Source organism: Scyliorhinus canicula, chromosome 18 (assembly GCF_902713615.1).
Source record: "Scyliorhinus canicula chromosome 18, sScyCan1.1, whole genome shotgun sequence".
NCBI classification, from domain to species: Eukaryota; Metazoa; Chordata; class Chondrichthyes; order Carcharhiniformes; family Scyliorhinidae; genus Scyliorhinus; species Scyliorhinus canicula.
In genome coordinates, this window is record NC_052163.1 from 41355348 (window position 1) to 41372255 (window position 16908).

At 47.7% G+C, this 16908-nt stretch overlaps 1 protein-coding gene across 3 annotated transcripts in view; it reads right to left on the minus strand.

The window, feature by feature from the left end:
• Positions 1–8726: 8726 nt before the first annotated feature.
• tmem260 (transmembrane protein 260) overlaps positions 8727–16908 on the minus strand; it is a 60669-nt gene continuing 52487 nt past the window's right edge. For all 3 annotated transcript variants that reach the window (XM_038777380.1, XM_038777378.1, XM_038777381.1), the window contains 3 exons: positions 11331–11384; positions 10181–10271; positions 8727–10029 (listed from right to left, as the gene is read on the minus strand). In XM_038777380.1, the coding sequence (XP_038633308.1) occupies positions 9784–10029; positions 10181–10271; positions 11331–11384 (391 nt within the window). In that variant the 3' untranslated portion in view covers positions 8727–9783. The remainder of the gene's footprint in view (positions 10030–10180; positions 10272–11330; positions 11385–16908) is intronic.

Below are 16908 nucleotides of genomic sequence, written 5' to 3' on the forward strand. Positions count from 1 at the left end.
TTGCCACATTCCAGTGCCTGTTCGGGGTGGCCAGTATGGTAATTGATCCCGTGCTGCTGCCATTGTTCTGCATTACAAGCCAGCTGTTTAGCCCGCTGTGCTAAAGCAGCACCTAGATTGTATGTTCAAAGAGAAGGTCACCCCACAGCTTAGACTCAGGGAATGGCAAGGTAGTCCAAGAGAACTACGCAAGGAGTGCAGGAGTCCCCTGGACTACGTTTTGGTGAAGGCGTTGGCTCCTCCCAGGAGTGCAGTCCGTCACATTTTGTCACACAAATGGTTTGACAGTACAGGAGGGAATGAAGAAAGGAAGAGCAATACAGTAGAAGTACAGATTGTCATGTGAAAACGTGCCAACGAGAGACCTGGCTCGATGAAGGATAGGACTGGATATTAAATATTGCAGGATATAGCTGTTCAGAAAATGTGGGAAAGGATGACGGCTGGCGATATTGGTTAAGGCGAACATTGCAGTGCTGGAGAAAGGGTGTTCCAGAGCACTCGAGGACATAATCAGAGTACCCAATTAATTTTTTTCAATTAAGGGACAATTTAGCATGGCCAATCCACCTACCCTGCACATCTTTGGGTTGTGGGGGCTAAATCCATGCAAACATGGGGAGAATGTGCAAACTACACACTGACAGTGAACCAGAGCTGGAATTGAACCTGGGATCTCAGCGACATGAGGCAGCAGTGCTAACCATTGGGTCACTGCTGCCCTAAAGGACCTCGTTCTCAAGATGGGTCCAGTAGATGGTATCGGCGGGCGAACACTTAGGAGAGTGTGACCACTATTGTAAGGTTTAGGATGATGGAAAAGGTAATGGGCAATCCAGAGTAAGATTAACAGTAGCACTAACAAAAGACATAAACAAGCTGGTGGAGTGGGCAGATAAAGTTTAATATGGAGAAGTGAGGTGATTAGTTTTGGTAGGAAGAACGGAGAGAATTTGAAATACGTACAATTCTTCAGGGGGTGCAGGAGCAGAGGGACCTGTGCATAAATTGTTGAAGGTGACAGGACACGCGGGGAACCGTTATAGTATCCTGGGCTTTATTAAAAAGGGCATAGAGTACAAGAGCAAACAGGTTATGTTGAACTTATATACAAAACACTAGTTAGACCTCAGCGGGAGTGTTGTGTAGTTACTGTGCCATACTGGGAAGGATGTGAACACATTGAGTGTGTGCATAAGAATAGTTCCAGGGATGAGCAGTTACGAGAGGTTGGGAGGCGATTTGAGCTGCTCAAAGTCATGAGGCTAGATAATGGAGGAGGGAGAAACTTGTAAAATGACTTGAGATTGCGAGCACAGATTGCGATTTTCAAAATAAGGAAATGTGATGAGGAAAAATGTTTTTCTGCCTGTAATGTACAAGTGAGGAACCAGTCCGTTATGTAAACAAATTAATAAATATTCTCAGTTTAATAAAATGACAATATACAGTATGACACTAAAGTATATGAATAACTAAACAGTTTTATCTTGTTCCCAAAATATACCCAGGTTCCCCAAACTCAGTTGAGAGATACTTTTCCCAAGCAACATTCAATTCCAGTTAACGCGGGATTGTGTTGCACAACAGCAATGGTCTTCCAATATATTTAATTCTGTTCGGTTATAGTGCATGCAGTGGTTTACGTTGGTTATGGTGATTGAGGTGTCGAGAATGTTTGAATTTATTTTTCCATGGCATGCAAGCATTACTGGCAAGGTCAGCATTTGTTACCTAGTGCAATCTTGATCCAAACATGAACAAAAATGGAAAGCTGCAAGATTGGGTAAATCAACTCAGCTGCAGGATGTCACAGGATAGTGTCATGGCCCAAGCTGCTTCGTCAATGACTTATCTCCTCTTCCTCCCCCAACTACATGTAGCATCAGCTGAGTATTTATGAATAGGACAACACCAAATGCCTGCAATCCACTCAGCATCTCTGGCAGTTTTTGATAAAAGTATTCATAGAATTCCTACACTGCAGGAGGTAATTTTGGCCATTTAGTCTGCACCAGCCCTCCAAGCATCCCACGGAGACCCACACCCCACCCTGTTCTATCCCCACAACTCCATCTAACCAGGGCAGCACGGTGGCCTAGTGGTTAGCACAACCGCCTCACGGCGCTGAGGTCCCAGGTTCGATCCCGGCTCTGGGTCACTGTCCGTGTGGAGTTTGCACATTCTCCCCGTGTCTGCGTGGGTTTCGCCCCCACAACCCAAAAATGTGCAGAGTAGGTGGATTGGCCATGCTAAATTGCCCCTTAATTGGAAAAAATAATTGGCTAATCTAAATTTAAAAAAAAAACTCCATCTAACCTGCATGGCTTTGGATTGTCGCCAAAATTTAGAGTACCCAATTATTTGTTTTCCAATTTTGCATAGCCAATCCACCTAACCGGTACACACACACAATTTACAGTGCACAAGGAGGCAGTTCGGCCCATCGAGTCTGCACCGGCTCTTGGAAAGAGCACCCTACCCAAGGTCAACACCTCTACCTTATCCCCATAACCCAGTAACCCCACCCAACACTAAGGGCAATTTATCATGGCCAATCCACCTAACCTGCACATCTTTGGACTGTGGGAGGAAACCGGAGCACCCGGAGGAAACCCACGCACACACGGGGAGGATGTGCAGACTCTGCACAGACAGTGACCCAAGCTGGAATCGAACCTGGGACCCTGGAGCTGTGAAGCATTTGTGCTATCCACAATGCTATCGTGCTGCCCCTTTGGTACATCTTTGGGTTGTGGGGTGAAAGCCACTGTGTGGAGTCTGCACGTCCTCCCCGTGTGTGCGTGGGTTTCCTCCGGGTGCTCCGGTTTCCTCCCACAGTCCAAAGATGTGCGGGTTAGGTGGATTGGCCATGCTAAATTGCCCGTAGTGTAAGGTTAATGGGGGGATTGTTGGGTTACGTGGGTTTAAGTAGGGTGATCATTGCTCGGCACAACATCAAGGGCCTGTTCTGTGCTGTACTGTTCTATGTTCTATGACACGGGGAGGTGTAAACTCCACAGGGACAGTGACCCGGAGCCAGGATTCGAACCTGGGTCCTCAGCGCGTAGGCAGCAGTGCTAACCACTGTGCCACATGCCACCCTGGGTATGGAAAATTATGACCAGAATGTCTGAATAATCATCCACCTTGCATTCGGGTATTGGTACAAACCAGATCATTATCTACTTGTTAAAAACCTTGCAAGTGTCCAAAAAACAGGAAGGACTTCTCATTGTGCTTACCTCAGTCCAACGCCGGTATCTCCACATCATAGCTACCATCAACTACATATGTGGCAACTCTTTCCCCCCCCCCCCCCCCCCCCGACACATTGACAGCTTAATTTTTTTTTGAGTGAGAAACCCTGCCATGTCTCCAACCCACACACCTGACTTCAGGGGCTCATCTACCACGATAAAATCTATTCGGGAGTACACCTTGTGTACGTGGGAGTAAAACAAAAATTAATTTGTCCTCCCAAATCTACATAGGTCTACCCCCCCCCCCCCCCCTCCCCTCCACGTGCTCCATGAACCCCCAGAGCTCCTTGGCTGCAGCCAACGCCCACTTCGAGCTTGACTGGTCCAGTCTCAGATCCAGAAATGTACTAAAAGTCCCCACCTCCCATAATCAGCTGATGAGAGTCGGTCCAGATTCTGCCCCAGCACCTACCTCATAAATTCCATGTCGTCCCAGTTTGAGGCATAGATGATGACCAACACCACTGGCATCCCCTCCAGTTTCCCACTTGCCGTAACACCTCCCGGAGTCCGCTACTATACTTCCCACCTCGAGCGCCACCCCTCGTTTTAGAACCAACCCTGAATGAAACACATGTCCCATCCATCTGTTCCTCAGCCTAATCTGGTCCTCACCTTCAGGTGCGTCTCTTGCAGCATGACCACATCCGCCTTTAATCGCTTTAAGTGTGCAAACACACGGGCCCTCTTGACCAGCCCTTTCAATTCTTGCACGTTCCATGTGACCAGTCTGGTCGAGGTGCACCCTGCCCCCTCAGCCGCCGATCAACCATAGCCCCTCTTGGGCCGGCCTCCAGCCCATGCCCTGTACCTCCCCAGGCCTGCCCTCAGGTGCCCACTGCCATCAATCCTCCCCTTACATTTTACAAGCCTGATCCCTGTGAGCAGCACCGAGCTCACCCCACCGAGCCCCAGCAACAACTTCTGCCCCATCCTCCCACTAACCTTTCCCTCACTCTCCCCATTGCGCTTCCATGAACTAGCTAGCCTGGCAGCTTCCGCCGATGGCTCCTAACATCTTACCCCCGCTCGGAACATTAGTGCAAACTAACTAAATACATCCCCTCCACAAACTCAAAAAGACCAACTCCCAGTCCCCCAACAAAGAACAAAAAAAGAAAGAAATGGCCTCAAACATAAGTTTTTAAAAAAAAAATTTTTTATTGAAACATTTTGTATTTATACAACATCGAACCGTAATAAAATGCCAACAATAATAATAGCAATGATAAACATTCACCCCTCCTCAATGAATAACACACTATATTAACAACTTAAATTAACACAATGTTAAGTTACATAATCATAGGGGAAAAAAATAGAAACTACAATAAGGAACACCCCCCTTCCCCCTCCTGTCCCCTCCCTCCTCTGTCTCTCTCCCCCCCCCCCCTCCTGTCCCCTCCCTCCTCTGTCTCTCTCCCCCCCCCCCCCCCCCCCCCGGGTTGCTGCTGCTCTTGACCAAGATACCTATCTTTGAGCCAGGAAGTCCAGAAAAGGCTGCCACAGTTTATAGAACCCTTGTATTGATCCTCTCAGGGCAAATTTGACCCCCTCCAATTTTATAAATCCCGCCATGTCACTGATCCAGGTCTCCACACTTGGGGGGGCCTCGCATCCTTCCACTGCAGCAAGATCCTCCGCCGGATACTAGGGACGCAAAGGCCAGGACACCGGCCTCTTTCGCCTCCTGCACTCGCGGCTCCACCGCAACTCCAAAAAATCACGAGTCCCCACCCTGGTTTGACCCTGGATCCAACCACCCTCGACACCGTCCCCGCCACCCCCTTCCAGAATCCTTCCAGTGCCGGGCATGCCCAGAACATATGGGCATGATTCGCTGGACTCCCCGAACATCTGGTGCACCTGTCCTCACCCCCAAAGAACCTACTCATCCTAGTCCCGGACATGTGGGCCCGCTGCAGCACCTTGAATTGGATGAGACTAAGCCTCACACATGAGGAAGAGTTGACTCTCTCCAAGGCATCTGCCCAAGTCCCGTCCTCTATCTGCTCCCCAAGTTCCCCCTCCCATTTAGCCTTCAGCTCCTCCACTGACGACTCCTCCACCTCCTGTATTACCTTATAAATGTCAGACACCTTCCCCTCTCCGACCCATACCCCCGAAAGCACTCTGTCCATCGCCCCCCGCGAGGGCAGAAAAGGGAACTCCTCTACCTGTCGCCTAGAAAATGCCTTTACCTGCAAGTACCTGAACATGTTCCCTTGGGGGAGCCCAAATTTATCTTCCAGTTCCCCCAGGCCCGCAAACCTCCCGCCAATAAACAGGTCCCTCAATTTACTGATGCCCACCCTTTGCCACCCCCTAAATCCCCCATCAGTGTTCCCCGGGTTGAACCGATGATTTCCACCTAATGGAGCCTGCATCGAGCCCCCTGTTTCCTCCCTATGCCGTCTCCACTGTCCCCAGATTCTTAGGGTCGCCGCCACCACCGGGCTCGTGGTATACCTCTTAGGAGAGAGCGGCGCTGTTGCCAAGGCACCCAGGCTCGTACCTCTACATGACGCCATCTCCATGCTTTTCCACGCCCCCCCCCCCCCCCCCCCCCCCTCCCAATATCACCCATTTACGCACCATTGACACATTGGCCGGCCAATAGTACCCTAAAAGGTTGGGCAGCGCCAGCCTGCCTCAATCCCTCCCTCGCTCCAGGAAAATCCTCTTCACTCTCGGAGTCCCATGTGCCCACACAAAGCTCAAAATACTGCTAGTCACCCCCCTAAAGAAGGCCCTGGGGATGAAGATGGGGAGGCACTGAAAGAGGAACAAAAACCTCAGAAGCACCGTCATTTTTACGGACTGCACCCTACCCTCCAACGACAGCATGTCCCACCTCTTGAACTCCTCCTCCATCTGATCCACAAGCCTGGTGAAATTATGCTTGTGAAGAGTCCCCCAGTCCCTGGCCACCTGCACCCCCAGGTACCTAAAACTCACCCCTGCCCTCCTAAGCGGGAGCCTACCAATTACTTCCTCCTGGTCTACAGGGTGCACCACAAACACCTCACTCCCAAACTCAGCTAGCAGCTCCATCACCTCCGGCATCCCTCCCACCGGGTCCGCCACATACAGTACCAGGTCATCGGCATACAACGACACCCTATGTTCCCCCCCACCTCGCACCAAACCTCTCCACCTCCCTGAATCACTCATCGCCAACAGCTCGATTGCCAATGCAAACAATAAGGGGGACAAGGGGCAACCCTGCCTGGTCCCTCAGTAAAGCCGGAAGTACTCCAACCTCCTCCCATTCGTGGCCACACACGCCATCGGGGCCTCATATAGCAGCCTCACCCATCTAATAAACCCTTCACCAAATCCAAACCTCCCCAACACTTCCCATAAGTACCCCCACTCCACTCTATCAAAGGCCTTCTCCGCATCCAGTGCCACCACTATCTCAGCCCCCCCCTCAATCGCCGGCATCATGATGACATTCAACCATCTCCGCACATTCATATTCAGCTGCCTTCCCTTCACAAAACCTGTCTGGTGTTCGTGTACAACCCCTGGCACACAGTCCTCTATCCTGGTGGCCAGGATTTTTGCCAGCACCTTGGCATCCACATTGAGGAGAGATATGGGCCTATATGAACCAAACTGCTGGAGGTCCTTGTCCTTCTTTAAGATTAACAAAATCAGCACCCGCGACATTGTCGGGGGCAAAGTCCCCCCTTCCCACGCTTCATTAAGTGTCCGCACCAGCAAGGGGCCCACTAGGTCCATAAACTTTTTATAAAATTCCACCGGGCACCCATCCGGCCCCAGCGCCTTCCCTGACTGCATCTGCCCGATCCCCTGAATTAGCTCCTCCAGCTCAATCGGCGCACCCAACCCCTCCACCTGCTCCTCCTGCACCTTCAAGAAAGATAGCCCGTCGAGAAACCTCTCTATTCCCCTCCTCTTCACCGTTGGCTCCGACCGGTACAGTTCCCCATAAAATTCCTTAAAGACCTCATTCACCTCTACCCCCTTCCGCACCACATTCCCACTCTTGTCTCACTCCAGCAATTTCCTTAGTCGCTTGCGGAGCTCGCCTCGAACATAAGTTAACAGCAACATCATAATATGTCAACAAAAAGTTCAAGGTCCACCTTCACCTGCCAGTCCATTGTCTCTGACAAATTCTACCTCTGCCGATTCAAAGTACAATTCCTGGCCTTCGCAGGTCACCAACAGAATTGCTGGGTACAACAGTCCAAAATTCACCCCCTTCTTGTGGAGGACTGCCTTGACCTTGTTGAAACTCTCCCTCCTTTTGGCCAACTCTGCACCCAGGTCCTGGTGTATTCGAATTTTACTGCTTTACCCCCCCCCCCCCCCCGGTGCAGCGCCTCAGCTGCCTGGCCCACCTCATAATCTGCTCCTTGTCCAGGAACTGGTGTAGCTGCACTACCATAACCCTCAGCAGCTCTCTCCCATGGCGATTCCTCATTAGCGCCCTGATGCGACCATCAATTCACTCGAGACATGAGTAGAAGTAAACCGTGGCCTTAATCAACTTAGAACAGTGCCTGCTTGCGACTGAACCAATACTAAGAACAGCCTACAGGTCGACTGCTCTTTATATCTCCCTTCAAGGGGAGGAGCCATGGGCAGAGCCCATACATGCCCCAACATGTTCCCCTATGGATAATGCCATACAATGGCCCATAGGAGAAATCCACAAGAGCAACAGCATCACACAGATACAAATAAACTGGTGGATTATTGGTATAATACATTCCCCACATGCCCTGTGTGCTCGATCCACCTCCAACAGCCGTGCAAATGCACCCTCTTTAAGCAGCTTCTCCAGCATCCTCCCCAAATACGCATCAGCTCCTTCACTCCCTTCCAGCAGGCCAACGATGCTTATATTCTGCCTGTGTGACCGGTTCTCTAGGTCCTTCTCCTGAAGCTGATTGTGCATCAGCCCCATCTCCGCTGCCATCGAGGCAAACTGCTCCTCATGTTCCCCTGCCACCTCCTCCATCTTCTGGATTGCCTGACACCGGGCCACCAGCCTCATCTCAACGCGATCGACCACCGCAATCGAATGCACCGCTCGGGCCAGGTCCTCCAGACGGTCCTTCTGTTGCTGGGTGAACCTCTCCAGCTGCTCCGTCGCCCACTGAGCCGGCAGGGTCCCTCCGCCATCTCCATGTGCGTTACATGCACCGCACCAGCTCCAAATGACTGAGTCCCTCTTTTTCAACTGATTCTGGCCCTCAGTTCCATACACCAGCGGGTAAATCTTTTCCTCTCTCCTGCACCTTTATTCTGCCTCACATCCACTTGTTAGCCAGGGAAAAGGTCCAAGATAACCGCCACGACCGGGAGCCACCAAATGTGTGACCACTCACTCCAAGGTCGCCACCGGAAGCTGAAACACTGGTTCTTTATGGTGTATATTTGTTTGGAATAATGTACAACCCAGTGAGGAACCAGTCCAGTCGTTATGTAAACAAATTAATAAATATGCTTTAAGTTTTAAAAAAATGACAATATTCATGTTAACACTGAAGTACATGAATAACTAAACAGTTTCATGTTTTATCTTGTTCCCAAAATATACCCATGTTCCCTGAACTCACTTGAGATGCACCTTTTCCCAAGCAACATTCAATTTTGTCAAATCCAATTAATAGTTACCACACAATACCATTCAGGTGACCACGTCTGAGGAAAACATTTCTTCCTGGTTCAGCGAAGGCACAAAACTGAGTTAGTGAAGAATCTCTGCAACATGCTGTGGCTTTAAATGTTGGATGGAACGGGCCTCCGTGGCTCAGATCACTGATGGAACAGGCCTGTCCAGCTGTTGGATGGAAAGCTACCCTGCCTCTTCAATGAAGATTCCAACAGTTATACTGTTCAATCCCTTTGATATTTGCCACTGAATCCTGCTGTCCACTTCATTCAAATGCATTGCATTTATAAGTTGTCATTTGTATAGCTCCACTGATCTCTGGTAAACAATATTTCCTGATATGACTGTTGGCACCTCATGTCTAGATTCCTAATCTTGACTTGTTATTTTATTATCTCAAGCTCATATCTGAAGCTATTAATCTCATTAATTTACCACATTCCTGACATAGTTCTAATCATTGACCCTAAACAATCATTTACCTCCCATCAGAAAAATGTCAGATTTTCATTCTCCAGAATTAAACTCTATCCAAGAGACCCATGATATATGGGCTCGAAATGATTTCTACATTTACAGAAATAATCAACAAAAAACATTACACTGCCTTCAGACTTTATAAGACTGATCAGTACTGCATGGGAGATCCTTCCTTGCTTCCAAGGATCTAAAACCATTAAATGACAACTAAATCAGATCAGTCATCCACTCCATATGCCACAAGTCCAGATGCTGCAGCACTAGAACCTTTAACCAGGCTGGACTGATTAACCAAGTGACCCCTGTCGAACTAGTTGATTCTTTGGTTAGATCTTAGTCACTTATGACCATGGTTCCATTAGTCCAATATCTGAATCCTTTGCTTGTCTACTGAGCTCTTGCTCGCTCCTCTTTCAGATGTCTGATGAACTGGATAATGGCACTTTTCTGAGGGTCGTCTGGTGCTTTGGCCACATAGAGCGAGAAATGTTTAATGGCTTCTGACAGGAGAGACTCTGGGCTCACATCAACCGCAGTGTGTGCAGCGAACCACAGCATCCTCTCGCACACTATGGCATAGTTTTTGTGCCAATTAACTGGATGCTTCTCTGCAGTGACCAGCTCCCGATATAACTAAAAAAGCAAAGCATGAAGAATAGGATTAGTCTAAACACAGCAAATGGATTTGTATGCGTAAGTTGGAAGGATTGATTTCTTCCGGCAACACATGACAGGCTAATCACATGGGCTGTTGGAAGTGTTTAATGGGTAAAATGGAACTCACTTGGTAGGCGAATGTATAGAGCTGCACTTTTACTGGCTCCGCTTGGCCTGGATTTTCCGCTAATTCAAATAAGAAGAAAGGAGTCTTCATCCTGCAAAACCCCAAAGTAAATCAGACAAACCCCAACTAAAAGAAGCTTGCAGTTTCATCACCATCTTGATTTTCAACAGAATGTGATAAATTATATAAATTAGCTATTAACTGAGCTATCATTTAGAGCTTTTTGTGGGAGTTTCAAAATTCTAAATGCTGCTCAATAACCTGACTCTGATTTTAAGATTTTGTCCTCTTGTCCAAGCAGGAATTCTTCTAAATCTATTCATCGGCTTCTTTCAAAACCACGGTAGCACAGTAGTTAGCACTGTTGCTTCACAGCGCCAGAGTCCCAGGTTCGATTCCCTGCTGGGTCACTGTCTGTGCGGAGTCTGCACATTCTCCGTGTCTGCGTGGGTTTCCTCCGGGTGCTCCAGTTTCTTCCCACAGCTCCCAAAATGTGCTGTTAGGTAATTTGGACATTGCGAATTCCCCCTCTGTGTATCTGAACAGGCGCCAGATTAGGTAGGAGATTACCTCTCCTAGAGAAAATATCGGCCCATTACTCTCCACCTCTTACTTAAAAAAATACCTGTTCCCAAGAATCAATCTGGTAAAATGTTGTCACACGCCCTCTGAGGCAAATATATCCTTAGATAAGTATACCAAATGGTATGCAAAGTCTCCTTGGGTGGCCTCACCAAAGCTCATAATTGCTGCAAGATTTTCTTACTCATACTCCAATTAGGCTGTACCATTTGTCTTCCTAATGAAAGGGAAAGAGGGGATCAAGCGGGGTGCAAATGAAAAGGAAGGCACAGAGCTACGAGGGACATGGAAAGGATGGAAACAGTGAGGTGAAGCGGGGGGAGGGGGGCGACTGAGGTAAGGAGGTCACAGAGCCAGCTAGAGGGAAAGCCAGAGTGTGCAAGCAGATAACACAGGAAGGTGGGAGGGATGCAAGTAGTACATGGAGAGGCAAGGGGATGAAAGAGGGAAGGAGATGAGAGGCAGAGAGAAAGTGAGGACAACATGATAAGAATAATCTATTGACATTCTTTGTGGAACTGAAGACCATGCTGACAATAGTTCTGGTGTCTGGGAGGTGCTGGGTTACCTTGCTTGCCACATTTCTTCATTTGCTATCGCTTCCCAAGAAGCTGGATCAAACCTGTAAGAAAGAATGATCTGTTCAAACTCCAACCTCTCACCTCAATACCAGCAGTGCCTGATGGAGAAACATTTTTTTTAATAAACTTTTTATTGAGGTATTTTTGGTACTGTAACAACAATATAAACAATGTACATGAAACTATAAACATAGTGCAAAAGCAGTCTCCCTTCCTTACAGGTCCCACCTTTATTAACCCCCTACTCTAAGCTAAACTAACCTCCCCGCCTTCTGCTGACGATTATTTTTCCGCAAAGAAGTCGACGAACGGTTGCCACCTCCGGGCGAACCCTAACAGTGACCCTCTCAAAGCGTACTTGATTTTCTCCAAACACAGAAAGCTAGCCATGTCCGATAGCCAGGTCTCTGATTTTGGGGGCTTCGAGTCCCTCCAAGCTAATAGTATCCGTCTCCGGGCTACCAGGGAAGCAAAGGCCAGAACGTCTGCCTCTTCCTCCTCCTGGATTCCCAGGTCTTCCGACACCCCGAAAATCGCCACCTCTGGACTCAGTGCCACCCTTGTTTTTAACACCGTGGACATGACATCTGCAAACCCCTGCCAAAATTCCCTAAGCTTTGGACATGTCCAGAACATGTGGACATGGTTCGCTGGTCTTCCTGCACATTGTGCACACCTGTCTTCCACCCCAAAGAATCTGCTCATCCTGGCCACTGTCATGTGAGCCCAATGTACGATCTTGTATCAGGCTGAGCCTGGCACATGTTGCGGACGCGTTGACTCTACTCAACGCATCCGGCCATAGACCATCCTCTATCTCTCCTCCCACTTGCGCTTCAGCGCCTCGGTCTGCGTCTCCTCCAACCCCATAAGTTCCTGGTAAATGTCAGAGACACTCCCTTCTCCTACCCATCCTCTGGAAACTACCCAGTCCTGAATCCCACTTTGTGGTAGGAGCAGGAAGGTTGCCACCTGTTTATGTAGGAAGTCCCGCACATACAGATACCTGCATTTGTTTCCCCATGCCAACCCAAAACCTCTCCTCCAGCGCCCTCATACTCGGGAAGCTCCCCTCTATAAACATATCCCCCATCCTCTCAATCCCTGCTCTCCACCATATCCGGAACCCCCCATCCATACACCCCGGGGCAAACCGGTGATTATCACAGATTGGGTCCCAGACCGATGCTCCCACTGCTCCCACATGCCGCCTCCACTGGCTCCAAACTCTCAGGGCCGCCACCACCACGGGGCTGGTGGAGTACCGTGCCGGCGGGAACGGCAGAGGCGCAGTTACCAACGCCCCCAAACTGGTGCCTTTACATGAAGCCGCCTCCATACGCACCCATGCCGACCCCTCCCCCACCACCCACTTCCTGATCATGGCTATATTAGCCGCCCAGTAATAGTTACTAAAATTTGGCAGCGCCAGTCCGCCCTCTCCCCGACTCCGCTCAAGCATTGCCTTCCTTACCCGCGGGGTCTTGCCCGCTCAAACAAAGCCCGTGATCACTCTGTTGACCTGCTTGAAAAAGGACCGCGGAATAAAGATGAGGAGACACTGAAATACAAATAGGAATCTCGGGACGACCGTCATCTTCACCATTTGCACCCTCTCAGCCAGAGACAACGGAAGCGCATCCCATCTCCGAAAATCGTCCTTCATTTGGTCCACCAGCCGGGCCAGATTGAATTTATGCAGCCTGTCCCATTCCCGGGCCACTTAGATGCTTAGGTACCTAAAGCTTCCCTTTACTAATCTAAATGGCAGCTCTCCCAGTCGCCTCTCCTGTCCCCTCGCCTGGACCACAAACATCTGACTCTTTCCCACAATAAGCTTATACCCCGAAAACCGGCCAAATTCCCTGGAGTCCTCATGATTTTTTCCATCCCCTCTATTGCGTCCGAAGCGTACAGAAGAAGGTCATCCGCATAGAGCAAAACCCTGTGCTCCACCCCCCCGGACCAGTCCTCTCAAGCCCCTTGAGGCTCTCAGAGCAATTGCCAATGGCTCTATAGCCAGTGCAAAGAACAGTGGGGAGAGGGGGCATCCCTGTCTCATCCCCAGAGCAGTCTAAAATAGTCCAATGTTGGAGAAACATCATTTTTGTGAGGATCTTTCACTGTTGTTATGGGCCAGGGTTTTGGAACTCCAAAGTGTATCATGGAGTTCACCCGACCCACAACTTTTAATAGATTCTGGTATGAGGAGCACGCGGCCCACTCTACAGGTATGGTACAGCAGACATGGGAAAGTATTTTTTATGAACTCAAGTTAACCTTTTTAAAACATACAGTGACCATCTTAGCAACCATCAATTCAAATACAACCCCCAAAGAATACAACACTAAGTAATCCTTAATAACTTCCCAAACAACATCCAGAAGACAAAAGAAACACCTTTTAACAGAAACACATTAGGTTTACATTCACTACGGAGAACATTTATAATTCTGAATTCATCAAATTATCAAGAAATAGTCTTTTCATGGCAGAGATCAACAGTACACCTGCTTTGACTGGCTTCAGCTCCAACACTGAAAACAAAACTAAAACACACCCTGCAGCAAACAGCCTAAAATGAAAATAAAAAGCTGACAGACAGCCCAGCTCCACCCACACTCTGACATCACTGCAGTAATATGAGCAGCTAAACATTTCTTAAAGCGACATTCTCATGACACTGTCCGTGTGGAGTTTGCATACAATAATAATAATCTTTATTGTCACAAGTAGGCTCACATTAACACTGAAACGAAGTTACCTTGGAAAGCCCCTAGTCGCCACAATCCGGCACCTGTTTAGGTATACGGAAGGAGCATTCAGAATGTCCAAATTACCTAACAGCACGTCTTTTGGAACTTGTGGGAGGAAACCGGAGAAAACCCACACAGACACGGGGTGAACGTGCAGACTCCGTACAGTGACCCAAGCCGGGAATCGAACCTGGGTCCTTGACGCTGTGAAGTAACAGTGCCAAACACTGCTGCCACGCCCACATTCTCCCCATGTGTGTGGGTCTCACCCCCACAATCCAAAGATATGCAGGGTAGGTGGACTGGCCATGCTAAATCGTCCCTTAATTGGGGAAAAAAATTGGCTACCTTAAAAATGTATCAAAAAAATATTCTTGTGAGGATCTCCAGAGTCAGCTCAGACGTATAGCTCAAATGGGAGACTTCAATGTGAAAGTTATCTCATTGGAACATGCAGGATGGAGTGACAGGAACATTTATAGTTGGTGTGGATAATGGTTATATTCTTCTCGCTTAAGCAATAATCTGATGGCGATGAAGATGTTCTTCTACCAAAGAAAGCGAAAAAGTGAACTTGTCGTCTGATGGGAAGACAAGAAAAATGATCACATTCTGGATATTATGTGTGATTTTTAAAATGATAGTGTGAGCGTTGCTGGCCAGGCTAGCATTTATTGTCCATCCCTAATTTCCCTTGTTTAACTGGATAAATATTTGAAGGAGAAAAGAATTGCAGGGAATGGGACTAATTGGTTTGCTTTTGAAAGAGTTGACAGGCTTGGTCAGCTGAGTGGCCTTTCTTCTGAGCGGTATATAAAAGATGCAGATATGGTGTTCAGATATGGAGCAGCCAGTGTTGGCTTTGACCATAAGCTCACTGACCCCAGTGAAGTCGGAAATGAGCACTACTGGAAAAACATTTCAAAACAAAAATCTGTTTTTGTTTTCGACATAGTGAAAGAATCTGGGTGACCTTTTCTTCAGAATTAATGTCTGACAAAAGGTCATTGATCTGTAATTTAACTTTCCTATTCTCTCCAGCAATACTTACAAACCGGTTGAGTATTTCTGGCATTCTGTATTTATTTCAGATTTTCAGAAACTTCAGTATTATGCTTTCGTACAAAGATATTTATTAGTTTTTGAAGGTGACAGTATCTCCTAGTATGAATAATATCACTGCCGAATGTTGAGGGATGTTCTTTGGTGCAAAGGTTGTTTAACAACATTCATGAAGAGCACACTTCTAAAGATTGGGGAAACATGATAAAGCAAAGAATGGATGCAGTAACTTGAATCATAGAATCCCGACAGTGCAGAAAGACGCCATTCAGCCTGCACCGACCATCTGAAAGGGCACTCTACCTATGCCCACTCCTCCGCCCTATCCTGGTAACCCCACCTAACCTTTGGGGCAATTTATCATGGCCAATCCACCTAACCTGCACATCTTTGCACCGGGGGAGGAAATCGGAGCACCCGGAGGAAACCCACGCAGACATGTAGAGAATGTATCTTCACACAGTCACCCAAGGTCAGAATCAAACCCACGTCGCTGATGCTGTGTGGCAGCGATGTTAATCACCGTGCGCCCTTCTATAGAGAATACAGTTCACTTGAGCGCACACAAAATAATTTGATCAAACACAGGAAAATGGAAAAATGTGGTCCAAGTGCTATTGCATCAAGAACAAGCTGGTTTTAGAACAGGGTGGAAATCTATAGAACATAACATTAATTGTTGCAGCAACTTCCTGGGTTTAATTCAGGCCTTTGACAGTCTATAGTGAGACAGGATATGGGATACTCCTGAGAAGCTTGCAGTGCTGATAGAAAACTACAATAAATCCATGAGTTGTTCAATATAAATGTGATGGTTCTCCAGGCCCTGGGTCACTGTCTACACCAGGGGTGGGCAAACTACGGCCCGCGGGCCGCATGCGGCCCGCCAAAGGTATTTCTGCGGCCCACCAAGTCATTAAAAAAAAAAAAAAAAAAAATTTTTTTTAAAAAAATTTTTTTTTTTTTTTTTAAATTTTTTTTTTAAAGGTTAATGGGTGGGGGGGCTGTTGGGTTACTTACTGGTATAGGGTGGATACGTTGACTTGAGTAGGGTGATCATTGCTTGGCACAACGTCGAGGGCCGAAAGGCCTGTTCTGTGCTGTACTGTTCTATGTTCTATATGAGGCGCCCAGAATCATAACCGGGTGAAGTAATTATTTTACTTAATATACTATGCGGCCCTTTGTGAATTGTGAATTTCTGAATGCGGCCCTTGCACGCAAAAGTTTGCCCACCCCTGGTCTACACACTCTCCCCCTGTCAGCGGAGGTTTCACCCCCACAAGCCAAAGATGTGGAGTTTAGATAGATTTTGGAAAAAAAATAATTGGATACTCTAAATTTATATTAAAAAATAATAAATGTGATAGTCGAAATCAACAGTTCGGGTGTGACAATGAGGTACACTGTCACCTGATTAAGTTGATTAATTTAATAATGGAAACACTGATCAGTTTTGCAACAAGAGATGATATATAATTTCAGTTTCACTGGTGCTATATTTTACTTCAAAATATCCTCCAAAATAAAGTTCTTTGTTATATATCTCTAATCGCCAGTTGTTTTACTAGAAGATACAAGCTTCAATTTTCATAGTCCCATTCATTGACTCCATCTACACCTCCCGCTGCCTGGGGAAAGCAGGCAGCATAATCAAAGACCCCCTCCCAGCTGGCTTACTCACTCTTCCAACTTCTTCCATCGGGCAGGAGATACAGAAGTCTGAAAACACGCACAAATAGACTC